The following is a 17,946-nucleotide window of genomic DNA, read 5'->3' on the forward strand; positions in this document are numbered from 1 at the left end:
GTTTAAATGGGAAGTAACGTTAATGACCAAACGTGCTCTAAGGTTCTTGAATGTGTCCACAAGCAGATAAACAAAATTGACAGATTGTGAAGTTCGTATTTACAATAATGCAATACAACAAAATGCATGGTTGAAACCCGAAGGAAATAACTAAACCGTATAAGATATGCACAGCGATTCATATAACTTGTTCATAACATAATGAAATCTGAATACAAATAACTCCATCACAAGAGTTGATTGACCAACAATACAAACAATCATCTCCATCTTGAGTTTTCTACGCTTTCTGCATGCTTTGGTGGTGGATAAGGAACTTTAATGGAAACATCTGCATGAGAAGGCAAAGGATCTTTCTCTCTAACTGTGCGTAGCTCCTATTCAATTCAACAAGTTAAAGTTAGTGATATAAGGAAGATGAAAAACTGAGAAAGAGTGGCTGAGTGTGGTGCTTACAGAACGAAAGGGGAAATCATCTGTTTCAAGCATATGAACAATTTGACCCATCTTTGGTCGTTTAACGACATCCATGTCTATACACCGCAGACAAATTAGTAAAACTCGTTTCAAAGATCTTGGAGAGGGTGGAATCTCAATCAAAGGATCAACTAGCTCCTCACTGCGACGACTTGCCACCATTGCCTTGAACCAATCTACTAAATTCATCTGAATGAAGAACATTTACAAATCTATGTTAAGTCTTCACAGTCACTTCTAAGATAGAAAAATAAGAACTTATGCATGGACTAACTTGTAAAAATGATTTCTTGTTAGCTTAAAATATGATTTTAATTGATGTTCAGGTTAATTTTAGCTTATGGATAAGTTTTTCCACCAAACATGTCCTTAATATATTGATGAAAACATGAACAAAACCCAGAAGCACCTCTCCAGGTGGTCTTGAATAATCAATGGGGCTTCTTCCTGTGATTATCTCCATGAGTAGAACTCCAAAGCTATACACATCACTGCGCTCATTAAGCATACCTGAGCTTGCATACTCTGGTGCAACATATCTGCAGAAAATTAGTGGTAACAAATCATAAGATGATTACCATTTATGGAAGTTGAAAAGCAACTCAGATTATGGTAAGAAAAAATTACCCGAATGTTCCCATTACACGCGTAGTTACATGTGTTTTCTCAGATCCTAAGAGTTTGGCAAGTCCAAAATCTGATACTTTGGCATTCCAGTTTTTATCCAACAGAATGTTACTGGATTTTATATCCCGGTGCACAACTTTGGGTTCTAAGCCTTCATGCAAATAGGCTAGCCTGTTTCAAATGCAGAAACTTTAACTCTTGTGATCGAATGCTTAAGATAACATAATCAAGGATAAAACCACAGAGCATGTGATAACATTAGTCAGAAAGAGTTTCAGCACATTAAACTCACCCTTTTGCTGTCCCAATAGCAATTCTCATTCGAATATCCCATGTCAAGGGGCTAACTGATCCTACATCACCATGCAGCCACTGTTCTAAGTTTCCGTTGTCAACATACTCATAAACAAGCATCCTGAATGACAGTAAAATTGTTACTTAAGAAAATTCATAGGAATTCTGAACTTCTATGGTCTGAATGACATTGAATCAAAAGAATAATAGCCATGTAAACAGAGTAATACCTTCGAGCACCTTCTGCGCAATATCCCACCAAACGAACCAAATTCTTATGCCTTACTTTTCCAATAGCTTCAACCTCTACCTTAAACTCCTTCTCTGCTTGACCCCTGATTACGATACAATAACACACGATTTTTCAATAAATTAACATAAATAAAGACGCTCATTGAATTGTTTCAGGAAACTTCACTTTAACGTGTTTCAGTCACAACTTTGGACGGTAAAGATTAAAAAATATTTGTATAAAAATTAAAACAAGCCCTTCTCACATTTTCTTAATTCATTATGGAAGTTTCAAGAATTTTGGTACAGACAACTTCAATTTTTAGGTGACAATGATTAACTTTAAAGCATTTTCACCATAAATACAAGTTACCGTTATTAACTGAAAGTTATCTTTTAATTTGCTTTTAGAAACCCCAAAACGCATACAAGGTAATTATTCTTCCCATATTAATAAACTAAAGTTTTCCTTGCAAAATAACTACAATAAACTAAAGTTTGGGGGGATTAAGATGGTATCTTAAAAAAGGTAAAACAGAAATTATATACAGACATGATAAATAAAGCAAAAAGTAAAAGTAAAGAGAAAAGCAACATACTAACATTATTACCCAACCAAAAATAACACTATAAATAAAAAAAAAACAAATTAGAAAAGAGGCAAGTGACTATTATTATAGGTTCAGAACGCTTATATTATGAGTAATCATGGTAGTAGTAGCGGTAATATTTTAACTCTCTCAAACCACGCGAAAAAACAAAAAAGTAAACCATTGTTTCTCAAAAGCAAAACAATCAGCCACCAAACTCGCTTCACTTTTCTGAAGACAATTCAAAGCAAACAGATTGCACATTTCCCAGGTTAAGACCGTGTTTGGACGTTTGGAATGGGAGTTGAGGAACGTCAAAAGTATACTCATTTTCAAAGTAACAGATTCTCTTCTTCATTTTGTCTTGAACTTGAAGAACGTGTATTGGAATGTCAAAATCATATCTATCCAAACATATTCAAAAAGAAAATGGAAGCCATTTCATAGATACATAATTGGTAGAAAGTTAGAGAGAAAGAGTTTTCTAGGTTCAGTTGAAAGAAACAGAGGAGTGTAAAAAATTGAGTAACATGCAGCAGAATAAGCATAAAAAAGGACAGAGAAGTAAAATTGAGGTATAAAAAATAAAGTTTGGAGTTTAGACATGTGGGTGTGTAACATACTTGTTGTTGAGAAGATTCTTGACAGCAACGACGGAAGCATCGTGCAGAATTCCTCTGTACACAACACCGTACCCACCTTCCCCAATAACATTCCCTTCTGCGAAACCGCGCGTGGCGAGTTCCACTTCCTTCATGCTGTACCACCGGCCCCACCCTATGTTCGGATCCTCCACCGACACCTCGCTGCGGTGGGCCCCACCACCGGAAACTTCGCTCTTCAACACCGCGTCAATCTCCACCTTCATCCCCGTCTCCTTCTTCGGATCACCCTCCACGTCACCAATCTCGCTCGTCGTCGCAGGGGTGAGATCCGAGGTCTTCACCACCATGATCTCCTTCGACACCAGAGGGATGCTCCCGGAGCTGTGCTTCGCCGCCAGCTTCCGTCGCTTCCAGCTCCGGCCGCCGCGCAAGCACAGGAAGAAGACGAGAACAAGAATCACCACCGCGAAGACGACCAAAACCGCCACCAACACGAGAAGCTTCAAGCTCACACTCGTGGTTTCGCCGGCGTCAGTCATCGGTGTTACTGACTTTTTGTGGGAGGAGAAGGGTGAAGGTTGTTATTTGTTACGAGAAGTGGGTGGGTGAAAAAAAAACTCTTTCTTCTTCTACGATGACATGGTTGAAAATGGGAAGAAAAGTTATAATAAGCATTGAAAAGGGTAAGGGAACAGGGCGTGGTGTTGGCGTTGAGAAGAGTGGAAGTGGGGTTTCAACGGATACAAATGGGAAAAACAGACAGAAACGAAAGTAAGAAACGAAAGAGGTGTTGGGTTGTTGTTTTCTGGGAAGAAAGTGGGGTCATGATTACGAGAATGCCATTTGCTCTCTGTGCTGGATCCTCTTCCTAAGTTGTTACTCTCACTCTCACCGCAAAAACGAATGCAATCCAAAAAAGCGTTGAAAATACCCTCTCGAGTGAACACTGTGCGACGGTGGGGTCTGTTGGGTAATTAGGAGGCTTCATTATTGCATCATTTTCTATTATGCTCTATTTCAAATCCCTTACACTTACTCCATCTTCTTCTCACAAACGCGCTTTTCTTTGGTATTTTAATCTATGTGGGACTTTGAATTGTATTGTAGCTTAATGAAGTACTTTTCTTGTTGGAGCATAATCACTTCCATTGTATATATATGTGTAAAAATAAGTGGATGGTGATTCCACGTGAACGTGATTATCAACCACCACCAAACCATTTTGCTGATGAATGCAATATTCTCTTGCTTCACAATTAATTTCACCAGCATTTATGCATCTCCACTTACTCTACCCCTGCGTTTGGATTTTCCCCATTTCTTAACTAAATGCGTAAGATTTTAGTTTGCGGAATATGACGTTTGTCAGAATCACTGCAACTGCCAACGTTTTATCAGTTTTTATTAACTTGTTCACGAAAGTCGAATATAACCACAGCTTAGAAAAATAATGATACGTGTAGACGCCTACAATACGAATATCATGATACTCACATCTATTTTGTAAATATATAGGTATCAAAAATATTCATGTTCGTAAATAGCATAATCATCTTTAATATCAGTTTCTTATTTATTATATTTTTAATATCAGTTTCTTATTTATTATATTTTTTATCCGTTAATACCCGTAAATACGAATTTTTATTTATATCTCTATAAACATCACATGTTTTAACCTATTGCTTATATCTCACTATTCAAAGTTAGATTACCAACAATGTAAAACGGTTCCCTTTCCAAGTTTAATTTCGTGAAAAGTAAAACGGGGAAATTATATTATCGATACAACGGACTGATTTGAACTCCTTTTAGACACTTTATTAGTTTATTCAACTTTTGACTTGGGACTGAATATTATTTGATTTAACAGAAATAAAAATCAGGGATCAGAGATATTGTTGATATCATTATAACTAGCGTTATTAGATTTGAATGTTTTTGACACATGGCAAGTGTAATGATTCTGCGCTTTATTGCACTGTGCCAAATTGTTGTGCTAAAAATCATTATCATTTTGACTATTGAAACAATACAATTAGTGACCACCCAAACTCTGCCCAATGCATTGAGTAAAATTGAAGAGGAGTGGACCAAAAATTATGTGTTCACCATGAACAAATTTTTAGTTTAAGATTGTTTATTCCTTGAAAGTTTTCTTATGAAGAAGTTGTTCAGGGTAAATACGACTTACTCATTTACATATAAAAATTTAAAATTTTGTCTGTTTCGATAACTTTGATGTAAAATTACATTGGCACAATAAATTTATCCTAATATATTTTAATGATGATCGGCCTTATAAAGTAGAATATTACCTATTTCGGAAGTTTGTCACATGGAATGAAATATCACTAAAAACTATGTATCTCTTGATAGGAAAAAAATGTTAAAGAAAACTAATCCTAACTACTGAAATACCGACGAGGTAACTTATTCAAAGGAGTAAGGTTTCTCAATTCTTTGGGCATATATTTCAATTTTTTTTTCTTAACAACTAAGTTAGTTTCACGAGAAAGAAAAAAAAAATATTGATGCCTGTGGTTCTTAGACAATAAGAAATGGTAATACTTGTTAACCTCAGGGAGATTGAACCTCGTTATCATGTTACATCCAATCATTTTCTTATCTGTGTTTGTCGCGACACAAAATCTTGCAAATATCTCCATAACTAATTAGTCTTAGCACAGCATTGGAGAAAAAAAAATAAAAAAAAAAAAAATATATATATATATATATATATATATATAACTTTAAAAAATTGGTTGAACAAATCATCTATACTTGTTTTTAAGGATAAAACAAGATAAAATGGTACATTTGTTACCATCTTTTTTCACTAAAATGGAAGAACTATTTTTAAAAGGCAAATGCTAACCAGGGTTAGGACACTGATTATGGAATAAGTAACGTGCATTAGTACCATCATTTTTATGTTAAAAGCTGAAATAATTAAGTACAATACTTAAAATAGTATAAATGTACATAATAAATTTCATAAAGACAAAAATATTCTTTTAAAGTTTTAGACAATAACTTCCTGATATAAAACAAAGACTTTGACATTTTTAAGATTTCTACTAAATAAATAAATAAAATCTCAAATTGACATTAAAATTTTTTTTTGTTAAATTTTTAGGTGTTTAACACTATTTTTATGTTGATTTTTCTGTTAATTTAAACTTTATTGAGTTGTTTTTTTTTGTAAAATTTTTAGATGTTTAACACTTTATTTATTTTTGGTTCTTTTGTTAATTTAAACTTTCTTGTGTCTAATTATATTTAATTTTTAACAATATTAAAATTAGTTATTTTATTGTTTAATTGTTTTTAACTTTTATTTGTGAACATTAAATAAAATATTAAACACACATTTATACTATTTATGGGCATTTTTGTCCTTTAAATAAAATAAAGTTGCATTAATGATTAGTAATTCATATTTTATTTAACATTATACTTATTTATGTACTTCTGTAAGATTCAATGTATATTAATTATCATTAAACATTGTCCTTAGGACACTAGTTAGTAAAATCTTTTTTAAAATACTTATATAACATATCTTGTATATGAAAAGATGATGTCTTACAATAGACACCAGGAATACAAATAGTTTTAATTAAGTGAATTTTTTTAAATAGCTCACATAAGTTGGTTAGGTTTATCTTTTTAACCTAACGGTCAAATTCAACTCAACTTAATTATAATAGTTATAAAAGAAGGAGAATGATAACCAAGGGATTGGTTAAAGAAAATTAATTTGTATTGGTTTCTTCATGTTTATGTTGAAAGTTGAAATAATTAAAAATATTAATTAAGATATTATAAATGCATATAACAAAATTTATAAAGGACAAAAATATCCTTTTAAATTTGTAGACAATAATTTACTGATACAGATGAATGACTTTGGAATTTTTAAGTCTCTACTAAAAAGAAAAAAAATATGGTGACACTTCAAGAGTTTCTTAAAGTGAAAGTTTCAAATGTGAAGATTGCAAATCTTTGAAAGATATGTCTTTAAGTTTTACAAAAAAAAAAACTTCAGTGATGAAATTATTATACTTTTTTTGTGGAAAATTTTTGTTTTTCTACTATTCCTTCAAATTAATTTTCCTTTTTTGTTGAAAAAGATTATCGAGAAGTCAAAGAAAGGAAATTCGATGAAGTCTCAAATTGATACTTTAGTTGTTTTTTATAATTTTTTTTTATGTTTAACACTTTTTTTTTGCTAGTTGTTATGTTAATTTAAACTTCCTTATGTCTAATTATATTTAATTTTTAACAGCATTAAAACATAAAACATAGTTTATTTTATTATTTTTTAACTTTTATCAGTGAATATTAAATAAAATATGAAATCCATATGTACAATACTTATGGACTGTTTTGTCTTTTAAATAAAATAAAATTGCATTAATGGTGATTAGGTCAGATTTAATTTAATATTATACTTATCTATGTATATTTTATAGAATTCAACTCATATTGATTACCTTAATCAGTGCCTTAATGACACTGGTTAGCAAGACACTAAAAAGAAACTATCAAATTGAATAATTTATAAAATCATGATCAATTATTAGGTTGTGTTTGGATTGAAGAATGGATTTGAGGGAGAGTAAGTGGATGAATTTAAAAGAATGAAGGAGGGATTGTGGTATTGTTTGGATTAAAAGATGAATAATTGATGTTGAAGAAAAGTTTGTGAAAATTTATGAATAATATGATATTATAATAAATTAAATATATTTTTTAAGATTTAATACTTTATAATATTGTTTTCAATACTGGTTTTCATGCACTCTTCTACAAGGAAGTGTGTGAACAAAAGCAAAAGTTGAAAATGGTGTTTTAGGTTTGTAAGTTTACGGAACACAATAAAAAAAATTGCACAGTGCGGTGGAAGGATACAAGTAGAGATGGCAAATAAACCCGTACCCGTGGGTATCACCCGAACCCGTCTCCGTTTTGACGGGGAATCTCCGCTTTGACTGGGTATGGGTATGGGTATGGGTAATACCCGAAATTTTCAACTGGGAATGGGGATGGGGATGGGATATATATATACCCGTCCAAATACCCGTCCCCGCTTAAATTACTAAACTATTTATAATTTATTAAATAATCTAAAAAATATATATAAATAAATAATATATTTACACATAAAATATAATATAATATAATATAATATAATATAATATAATATAGTATATATACATATAAATAAAATATACTTTTATATATATATATATATATATATATATATATATATATATTTACACATATACATGTAATATAATATAATATAATATAATATAATATAATATAATATACATATAATATATATACATAATAATATAATATAATATATATAATATATACGTATAAAACAAATTAATCATTTAACTAGTGAGATCTTTTATAAACAAATTTATAACATTATAAATTTATAAAAATTTAAAAGAAATATATATATATATATATATATATATATATATATATATAAAAGCATAAAATATATACGCATATACATATAATATATATACATAATAATATAATATATATTATTATATTTATATTATTATATAATATAATATAATATAATATATACTTAAAATAAATATATATCTATAAATATATATATATATATATATATATATATATATAAACATAAGATATCCACACATATAATATATATACATAGTAATAATAATATAATATATAATATAATATAATATATATAAATAATTATATATATATATATAAACATAAGATATCCACACATATAATATATATAATATATATATACATAGTAATATAATATATAATATAATATAATATAATATATATATATATATATATATATATATAACATATTTCTCATTCTCTTTGTTTTTTGTTATACACTTTGTTTACTCTCTCAATTGTCTGGCTTGTTTTTCAAGATTTAATTTTGAAGGTAATTTTTCTTCTTCTTATTACATAATTTTTACTCTCTGTACATGGTTATGTTCAAATAGGTGTTCCTCAATTTCATTCTATGAAATAATTTTTAGGTTACACATTTGATTATCTTTATTTATTTATTTATTTTCATGAAAATGTTTGACTCTTATTTTGTAGCTCTTCTTTTTGTTACTTTGGTTATACACTTTTTTACTCTCTTTTAATTGTTTGGCTTGTTCTTTAAGGTTTAAGCAGATCTTCAAGGTACTTTTCCTTTTATCATAATCTTAATTATACATTTTTTTTTCCGTTATGTTATGTTCAAATGGATATTCTCAAATTTGGGTCACACATTTAATTATCTTTACTCCTTTATGATAATTTTATTTATTATTTATTTTTTGTTTCATGATAATGTTTAATTCTCAATTTTAAGTGCTCAATTGCATAAATCCTTAATTTAATTCAAGATCAAAAGATGAAGAATCTATGTTTAAATTTGAATTATTATTAATTTAATTTTGTTATTTGTGCTATTTCGTTTAAGTGGTATAATATAAATTTTTAATAGTATAAAAAATATTTGAAATATTTTTAAACTTGATTATTGGTTGTCCTTTTATATTTTGTTAAAAAAGAAATTAACCTTTTTACTTTGTTTGATTTTTTTTTGTTACGTATGTTAGTTTCTAGAGAAAATGAGCACAGGAGATCAAGATTTGCAGGTACCAAGTCCACCACAGTGTTCACAACAACCAACTCCCTTTCAAAGTTCCAATAATGACAGTCAATCTCCATTGAATCCATCTACGCAAACACCTTCAGAAGTTCATGATGAAATACATTCAACAACACAAGTAGAGCCTGAGAAAGGGAAATTGAAAAGTGTTGTGTGGGAACACTTTGAAAAGATAAAAGTTGATGGAAAATACAAAGCTAAATGTAACTATTGCAAGAAACTGCTTGGTGGAGAAACAAAGAATGGAACAAAGCACTTGCACCATTATACAAACATATGTATTCAAAAGAAGGCTTTAGCAAAAGGAAAAGGGGGACAAAAAACACTTTTTTCTAAGATTTCAAGTGGCAAAAAGGAATTGGCTTGTGGAGCTTATAATGAAGAAAATGCCAAGAGGGAACTTGCAACAATGATTATATTGCATGAATATCCATTGTCAATAGTGGACCATATTGGTTTTATTAGATTCGTGACAACAATTCAACCATTATTTCAACTTCCTTCACGAAATACGATAAAGAAAGAGATACTCGGCATCTATGAACATGAAAAACAAGTTGTTATGAAGTTGATAGATACAAATAAAGGAAGAATAGCAATTACATCGGATATGTGGACTGCAAGCAATCAAAAGAAAGGGTATATGTCTATCACAGCTCACTATATTGATGACAATTGGACATTGCAAAATATAATTTTGAGGTACACCTTTTTTAATTTATAAATTTTCCAGTAATTTTTTTTATGCACCTCTAGAAAGATTATATGTCTTACAAAATATTGCTTAATTTATAGGTTCATTTATGTTCCCGCACCTCACACAGCTGATCGACTTTGCAATGTATTAGTTGATTGTTTGTTCGATTGGAATATTGATACAAAATTGTCTACTATCACTTTAGACAACTGCATCACAAATGATAGCATGATTGAAAAAATTAAGGATAAGTTGAAGTTGGACACACTCATTAAGAAAGGGTCTTTGCTTCATATGCGTTGTTCAGCACATATCCTTAATTTGATTGTGAAAGAAGGGTTAGCCGTCCTAAAAGAAGGGGTGGAAAAAATTCGAGAAAGTGTAGCATATTGGACAGCAACTCCTAAAAGAATGGAAAAATTTGAGGAAACAACTAGACAATTGCGAATTTCTTTCACTAAAAAGTTAAGTTTGGATTGCCCAACTAGATGGAATTCTACTTACAAGATGCTTGATATTGCCATATGTTATAAGGATGTGTTTTTTAGGTTAAAGCAACGTGAAGCTCAATACACTTCTTTGCCAACTGATATGTAGTGGGAATTTGCAAAGGATGTTTGTCGAAGGCTAAAATTATTTAATGACATCACAGAAATCATTTCTGGCTCCAAATACCCAACTGCCAACATCTTTTTCCCAAAAATTTGTGAGATCAAGATTGCAATAAATGATTGGGTTAAATCTCCTGAGATAACCATTCAAAATATGGCAATACAAATGTTAAAGAAATTTGAAAGTTACTGGAGTGTTATTCATGATATATTGGCAATTGCTTCAGTTTTAGATCCAAGGTACAAGATGGACATGTTAGAATATTATTTTTATAAATTGTATGGTAATGATTTTGATCTGAAACTTAGTAGGATTCGTCAAATGTGCTATGATTTGGTTTTGGAATATCAATCAAAAAAGAATGAAACTTCTTCTTATAGAGCTACATCATTGGAGTTGGGAAAGGATGTTGATAATGATGCGAATGAATTTTTAGAGTTTATGGCAAAAAAGAAAAAATCTAGAACTATAGTTATGAAAACAGAGTTGGATTATTACTTGGAAGAAAATAATTTGCCGGTTACACAAGAATTTGATATCCTATCATGGTGGAAAACAAATGGGTTAAAGTTTCCAACCCTTCAAGCAATTGCAAGGGATGTTTTAGCTATTCCAATAACAACTGTAGCTTCTGAATCTGCTTTTAGTACTGGTGGTCAGATATTAACTTCTCACCGTAGTCGACTTCATCATATTACTATAGAGGCTTTGATGTGTACAAGAAGTTGGATATGGAACTCAAACCATCTAGGTAAGTTACTCAAATTTATTAATATTTTTTGTTAGTATTTTTTGTGAATTCTCATCTAATATTCTACATTTGGTGTTTGTAGGTGTTAAAAAATTAAAAGGAAAAGATGTTCTCATGAGTGAAAATGAATCTGATGAAGAAGGTACATTATATTCTAGTAATTAAAATTTTCAATTTCAATTATTATATCATATCTAATTTTTCATTTTTTTTTCTATGTGTAGGTGGATCGAATGCAAATGAAACCACTGATCATTTGTAAAATTAATAAATATTTTGGTTATTATAAAATTTTAGTAATGTGTAATTTTTTAGCTTTTATATAATTATTTGAATTTTATTTAGTTGTTATTTGATACTTTAATTTGAGATTTATACTATTATAATATTTTTCTTAATATTTGACATCATGAAAATCAAAAAGAGTATGTTATTTTAATATTGAATATTTTGATAGTATCATGATTCCGTTGGTGTGATTTTTAATTTTTTTTATAAAAAATATTTAATTGATATATGGAACAATAAAAAAATGGGTATGGGTATGGGTATAAGAAAATACCCGTTACCCGGTGGGGATGGGGATGGGTCAAAAGTTGTATACCCGTTGGTTTGGGGATGGGGATGGGGATGAATTTTTATTATGGGGATGGGGATGGGATCATGATACCCGTACCCGCCCCGCCCCGTTGCCATCCCTAGATACAAGAGTGGCAATGTCTTTATCTCGAAATGATATGTTATCTATTCCTAAATGTTAAAACAACAACAAAATATAGGTAAACAAGTGAAATAAATAATTTTAAAATAACCAAGAAAATATACATTTTTATTTTTCAAATTTTGTGGAGTATATTTTCTTGTGCACCTTTTGTGATAGTGTACTTGTTTTGACTTTAGTATAGTTTTATAGGTTGAAAGATTATGTCTAGGAGCTCTAGTGTAAAAAACTCAAGTATGATATTTGTTTTTGGTCAACTTCCACCTTATTGATGTTCTATGGTATTTAATGAGATATTGTTATTAAGACATTTAAATTATTTGTAACAATATTATCAAAGAAGTATTTCCGTCAATAAATACAACAAATTTAAACTGAATAAAAAATATTTATGTAAGAAGAATAATCTTCATATATCATATTAAATAAGAGTGATAACGAAGAAAAAGAAAAGAGATTTAAAATACCATGACGTAAAATCTCCATACTTTTTTACTATAATTCCTTCACAAATAATACGTTTTACTGCTAAATTTCATAGTTTTAATTTTCTTTTGGTAGTTTTGGTAAACTCGACGAAAAAGAACGAATAACACAAATATTAATACTTTTTTTCCTAGAAGATCGTATAAATAAATCATTGATACAAAATACTAGTTTTGCTTAAACTGTAGCAATATGTAGCTCCTATCAGTGTATATGAAAAGGGGTACGTTGTGTAATTCAGTTCGGTGTAATTAGTAATTCTGTCTTCAGCGAAGAAGCCTGGTTTGATTTGTTAAGCCCATTGGTAAGGGTAGCGAATCCACATTAGAAGAAAGGCCATAATGCTATCCGAACCCATCGTCTTCATTTGTTCACCTTGTCCTGATTTGAGACGTGGCGGCACGTGATTGTTTCATTTTTTTATTTCTTATAAAAGAAAACAACACACGAGATGAGAGATACCGTCCAAGTGCTGATGGTTTGGATAAGATTGTTTTGATAAAAGAATTCGGTAGGTGCTCCTTGACAGGTCTTTCTTTTATTAGTAATAATAATAAAAATTAATATTTATAATTTCTGCATACTTACAATTTTATCATTTACCTATTCATTTATTGAGTTTTAGAAATTACATGTAGTATTTTTGGACTATAATAAAAATTTACTAAATTCATCCGGTTGTTATTAAAAACAAAACAAAAAGAAAAGTAAAACACACCCATCTTCTCTTAATAAAGAAAAGAGAAAGAAAATATATGCCATTTTAAAGAAAATGATAAAAAATCGGTCACCAGAGAAAGAAAATGATAAAAAAAAGGGAGAGAAAGGGTTTTCACCTCCGTCCCCACTCTACAGAACAATCCTGATCCATTACCACTTTCCTTTTCCATCAATACACTAAAAAAAAAATCTAAAAACTCATTTCCTCCATTTCTTTCTAATCCATTCCGATGATTCCCAGCGCCGGAATTCCTAAAAAGCGGCAACGAACCGCCGCCCGCCGTTCCTCCTCCACTGTGGGCACCATCTCCTCCGTCTCAGACGTAACCCTAACCGAAATCTCCCAACAACACCACCGTCCCTCTTCCATGGCGGATGACCGTCCTTCGCCCATGACCGACGACCGTTCCTCTTCTTCCACAGATGAAGCTCTCCATTTCAACGACGCTGTCACTGCTGACGTCGTCCTCCGCCTCTTCATGGACTCTCCTTCTCCACTTCAGTCCTCCCCCACCGCCACAGCCACCGCCGATTCTGTTTCCAAGTCCGACTTCCACGTCTATCTCCACTCCGACATCCTCCGCCGCTCCAAATATTTCTCCGCTCTCCTGTCCGACCGGTGGATTGGCAACGTCCAAGCGTCGGATCACGCAACCTCAGGCGACGGCGACCGCGACCGCTTCCTCCTCAACCTCGGTGTTCCGCCCGCTACCGGCTCGATCCAGTCTCATCTCACCGTTCTGGAGCTTCTCTACACTAACGACTTCGCCGCGGTGGTGGATAGCGCTTCAATGGCGCTAGATCTGTTGCCGGTGGCGCTGGAGCTTCTGTTCGAGGAGTGTGTGCGTTGGTGCGTGGATTTTCTGGAGGCGGTGCCGTGGACGGAGGAGGAAGAGAAGCGAGTGGTGAGATTAATCCCGTTCCTGAGCGAGGAAGAGTCGAGGGAGCTCGTGGCTAGGGTTTCTCCGTCGAGAGAGGATTCTTGCGAGGCGATGCTGGAGGGTCTGGTTTCGTCGGCGATGAACAGTTACGGCAACACGGCGTTCGTGAAGGCATTTGTAGGGAAGATACTGAGGGATTTGTCGTCGAGGGAGACGGCGAAGAGAGTGTTGGAGAAGGCATTCGCTAGAAGCTTGAAGACGGTGAAGGAGTCGTTGGAGGATTATTCGAGTCCGGTGTTCAGAGGAGATCACAACGAGACGGAGGCCATTCAGAAGTTGAATCTGCATAAGGCTTCGACGAATGGGAAGCATCTTCTGTGGCTTGTGGAGAGGATGATTGAGCTTAGGGTTGCGGATGTCGCTGTGAGGGAATGGAGCGAGCAAGCGTTATTCACCGCTGATTTGCAAAGGGCGTTTCGTGATGATGCTTGGAGGAACATTGTGCCTGGCCTTCCTGCTGTTATTCTTAGATGTACCTGCAGGCTCGCCAATGCTGTCTCTGCTGGCACTATTCTCGCTTCTAGACAGGTAATGTTTAATGTTCACTTTCCTTTGTTCATTCATGAGTTTTTTATTCTTTGATTATGCTGTTTACTCAAACATACTCTAGCCTTTGGTGAATAATTGTTGGTATTGTTGTGTTTAGAATCCGATCCAAACATGTTGTTTGCAGAAATAAGGGCAATTCAACCTTATTCCTCAACTTTTGTTATTTTCAAATTGTTATGTTTTGCTGTTTATTTTTTGTTGAAACTTAAAGGTTTAGTTCATGAGTTGAGGAGAATGTGGAATTGGGGACATTGTGCTATGTTTGTATCTGGTATGTGGAATTCATTTACTGTGCTCCCTTCCAACATCATATTTGATTCTAAGTTCTGCATATCTGGGTAGAAAATGCTGGTTATAGAATTTATTTTTTATAATTGGAAAAAAGGTATTGTATTGAGGGCCCCCAAAATGTGCAGCTGCTTAGTTGCTATGAAGCATTCAGCACCTCTTGAGGGTTGAAGCATTTGATCATTTTACTTGGTAATTGCAATGCCATAGGGGTAAAAATAGATTGAATGGTAATAATAAGTTGTTCACTTTTGGCATGTTAGACTGACGTTTTAAATGTACCATGTTCAGCTCTAATTTTTATTATAAACATTTTGCTTGAGCAGGTAACTTAGCCAATTAATGCAAAATAGTCAAATATTCACTGTTTTATTCCTCTCTTTTTAATGCACTCTGGCACGTTTCACCTGAAGGCTTTAAAATTATCCGTGTATTTCTTTACGTATTTTGGGTGGTGTTTTTCATCAAAATTAGAGTTTTACCATGATCATTGATGTAAACCTTAAATTTGAGCCTTTATTGAAAGTACTCAAGAAACTGTAATCAAGTTTGTCCAAATTACGGAGCATCCTATGCCTTTGTTATATTAAATAGAAGATTTCACTTGCTATAATAATGATGTTTCCTTTCCATTTAAGATTGATTTTAATCACATTGCATATCTTCTCTACAGATATTATTGTTTAATTTGTCAATATTAGATGTTCTAATTCGATTTCTCCATATTGACGCTTACTTTTTCGGTATCTTCAGGTGAGAAGGAAGCTGGTGGAGGATTGGCTACCCGTTTTAGTTGTATGCAAAGATAATGTTTCGCCAATTTCACCGAGCAACAAATCGTTGTATCTGGAACTGGAAGAAACATTCTTACGTATCATCTCCACATTGCCCATGTCAGATGCTCAAGAATTGCTGCAGCGGTGCCTCAGCTTTTCAACCCGAAATGTTGAAGATTGTCCTCATTTGGTCACTGCATTCAACACCTGGTTCCGCCGTGCAGCCCGACCTCCCAAACCAGATTCTCTGTTTGATCAATGAGTTTTTGCTTCGCATGTTGTCAAATATTGTGTATAAATGTAAATACTATGTTCAGAAACATAACTTTAACATCAACATTGTACATATAAATCCAAAGTTAAACTGTTTTGTCTTCTAGGACAAACCACAGCCCCATTACATATACCATGTCCTGATGCTAGTCACTAATGGCTTTCTTGGAAAACATGAGTTTGGTTCAAGAGTCCATTGAAGATGTGCGTTTTATTCATGAAACTTATGACGTAAACTCAACCGGGACTAACGTGTAAGTTGTTGTTTGAAGCAGCATATTTAGCATGATTTCTAACAGTTTAAGACTACCTGAATAGTTTTTACTTGAAAAATGGTAGCAAGACGTCTACTAGACAATATCTTGTTAGAATTTGACAACTGTGTGAATTTAACTTTCTATTTAATTATGATTTTTCCATTTTAAATAAATTTTAAGTAATATAAGAGAACATGTATTAGAAAAGGGTATATTAGAGTATAAGTAACATTCCTCTTTTTACAGGGACCCCTTTATATTAGAGGTTAACGAAATTGGTAACTTAGTTTCACGTTTGACAAAACAGAGGCTTTTACATAGGAGTTAAATTTTGTGTCATGAGATTAGATGTTTTAACAAGTTCAAAGGTTAATTCGAGAGTTTATCCATCAAAATTACCAGAAGTTGAATATCTCGTCACATCAAAATTTCAAGTATTTAATCATTTGAATTTAAGTAATAGAAATGATGTGCCAGATTAGTTTATTGGATTTGTCGTATTTCATTTATAAATTAATTAAAGATCGTTAATGAATTCAGTTTAGGGCACATTATATACTTTAAATTGATATTTTTTTTAGTTTAGTTGATATGATACTTTCAACTATAATGGTAAAAAGATTTAACATAAAAGATCTTAAAGATACTTCGACATAGAGAAAAAAATTAAGTAGATGTTATGTTAGTGACCCTTTTAATCGAGAATGATATCATCAACTTAGTAATCTCTATTAATCATTTATTAATTTATTGGACCATCCATTGTTATCTAATTCCACGCATAACATATATATGCCTTTATACGAAGGAGAGTGTGTTCAGTATGCCAAAATTTTTATAGTTGTATATAAAATTTTGAGATGTCAAATATATAAAATATATTAAAGTTTAAAAAAATTATATATTAATTTATATAAATCTAAATAAATTTTGGGAGGTCATGATTCTTTTTTGTTATTATTAAAGTTCGATATCGGATGTTTTAAAATTTAATAAAATCTATAAATAAGACCAATTTATAATATAAATGTGAATACAAATTTTATTTTACAAATTAATTTGTAAGGTTGAGTCATACTTAAAATTTACTTAACAATTGTAGTAGAAACTCTAACTTAACATATAAGAAAGTATGTCAAAAGAAAATGTTTAAGAGATGCATAATGATGATGATAATGCTGAAATTAGAGAGAGATTAGTATAAATAAACCAATCTTACAAAGTTAAAGTGGATTTAAAGTTTAATTTTTAAAAATTATAATAAAAAGGTCTAACTTAACTTAGGAAGAAATATGCCAAAAGGAAGTGTCTAAGAGATACGTAATGGTGATTATGAAATTAGAGAGATTTGTATAAATTA

The 17,946-nt window shown here is 31.8% G+C and overlaps 2 protein-coding genes across 2 annotated transcripts; one reads left to right on the top strand and one right to left on the bottom strand.

The window, feature by feature from the left end:
* Nucleotides 1-53: 53 nt before the first annotated feature.
* Nucleotides 54-3,895, bottom strand: LOC114169826 (probable receptor-like serine/threonine-protein kinase At4g34500). The gene is made up of 7 exons (XM_028055148.1): nucleotides 2,843-3,895; nucleotides 1,629-1,733; nucleotides 1,397-1,519; nucleotides 1,105-1,275; nucleotides 887-1,016; nucleotides 457-666; nucleotides 54-377 (listed from the first exon to the last, which is right to left on the bottom strand). Exons 1-7 carry the CDS (start codon nucleotides 3,361-3,363, stop codon nucleotides 261-263), a joined length of 1,377 nt encoding a protein of 458 aa, XP_027910949.1. The 5' UTR covers nucleotides 3,364-3,895; the 3' UTR covers nucleotides 54-260.
* Nucleotides 3,896-13,605: 9,710 nt separating this feature from the next.
* On the top strand, nucleotides 13,606-16,523 carry LOC114169772 (BTB/POZ domain-containing protein At3g05675-like). The gene is made up of 2 exons (XM_028055070.1): nucleotides 13,606-14,971; nucleotides 16,034-16,523. The coding sequence occupies exons 1-2, from the start codon at nucleotides 13,733-13,735 to the stop codon at nucleotides 16,316-16,318; spliced, it is 1,524 nt and encodes a 507-aa protein (XP_027910871.1). The 5' UTR covers nucleotides 13,606-13,732; the 3' UTR covers nucleotides 16,319-16,523.
* The last annotated feature ends 1,423 nt before the right edge of the window (nucleotides 16,524-17,946 follow it).

Source organism: Vigna unguiculata, chromosome 11, assembly GCF_004118075.2.
Source record: "Vigna unguiculata cultivar IT97K-499-35 chromosome 11, ASM411807v1, whole genome shotgun sequence".
Lineage (NCBI taxonomy): Eukaryota > Viridiplantae > Streptophyta > Magnoliopsida > Fabales > Fabaceae > Vigna > Vigna unguiculata.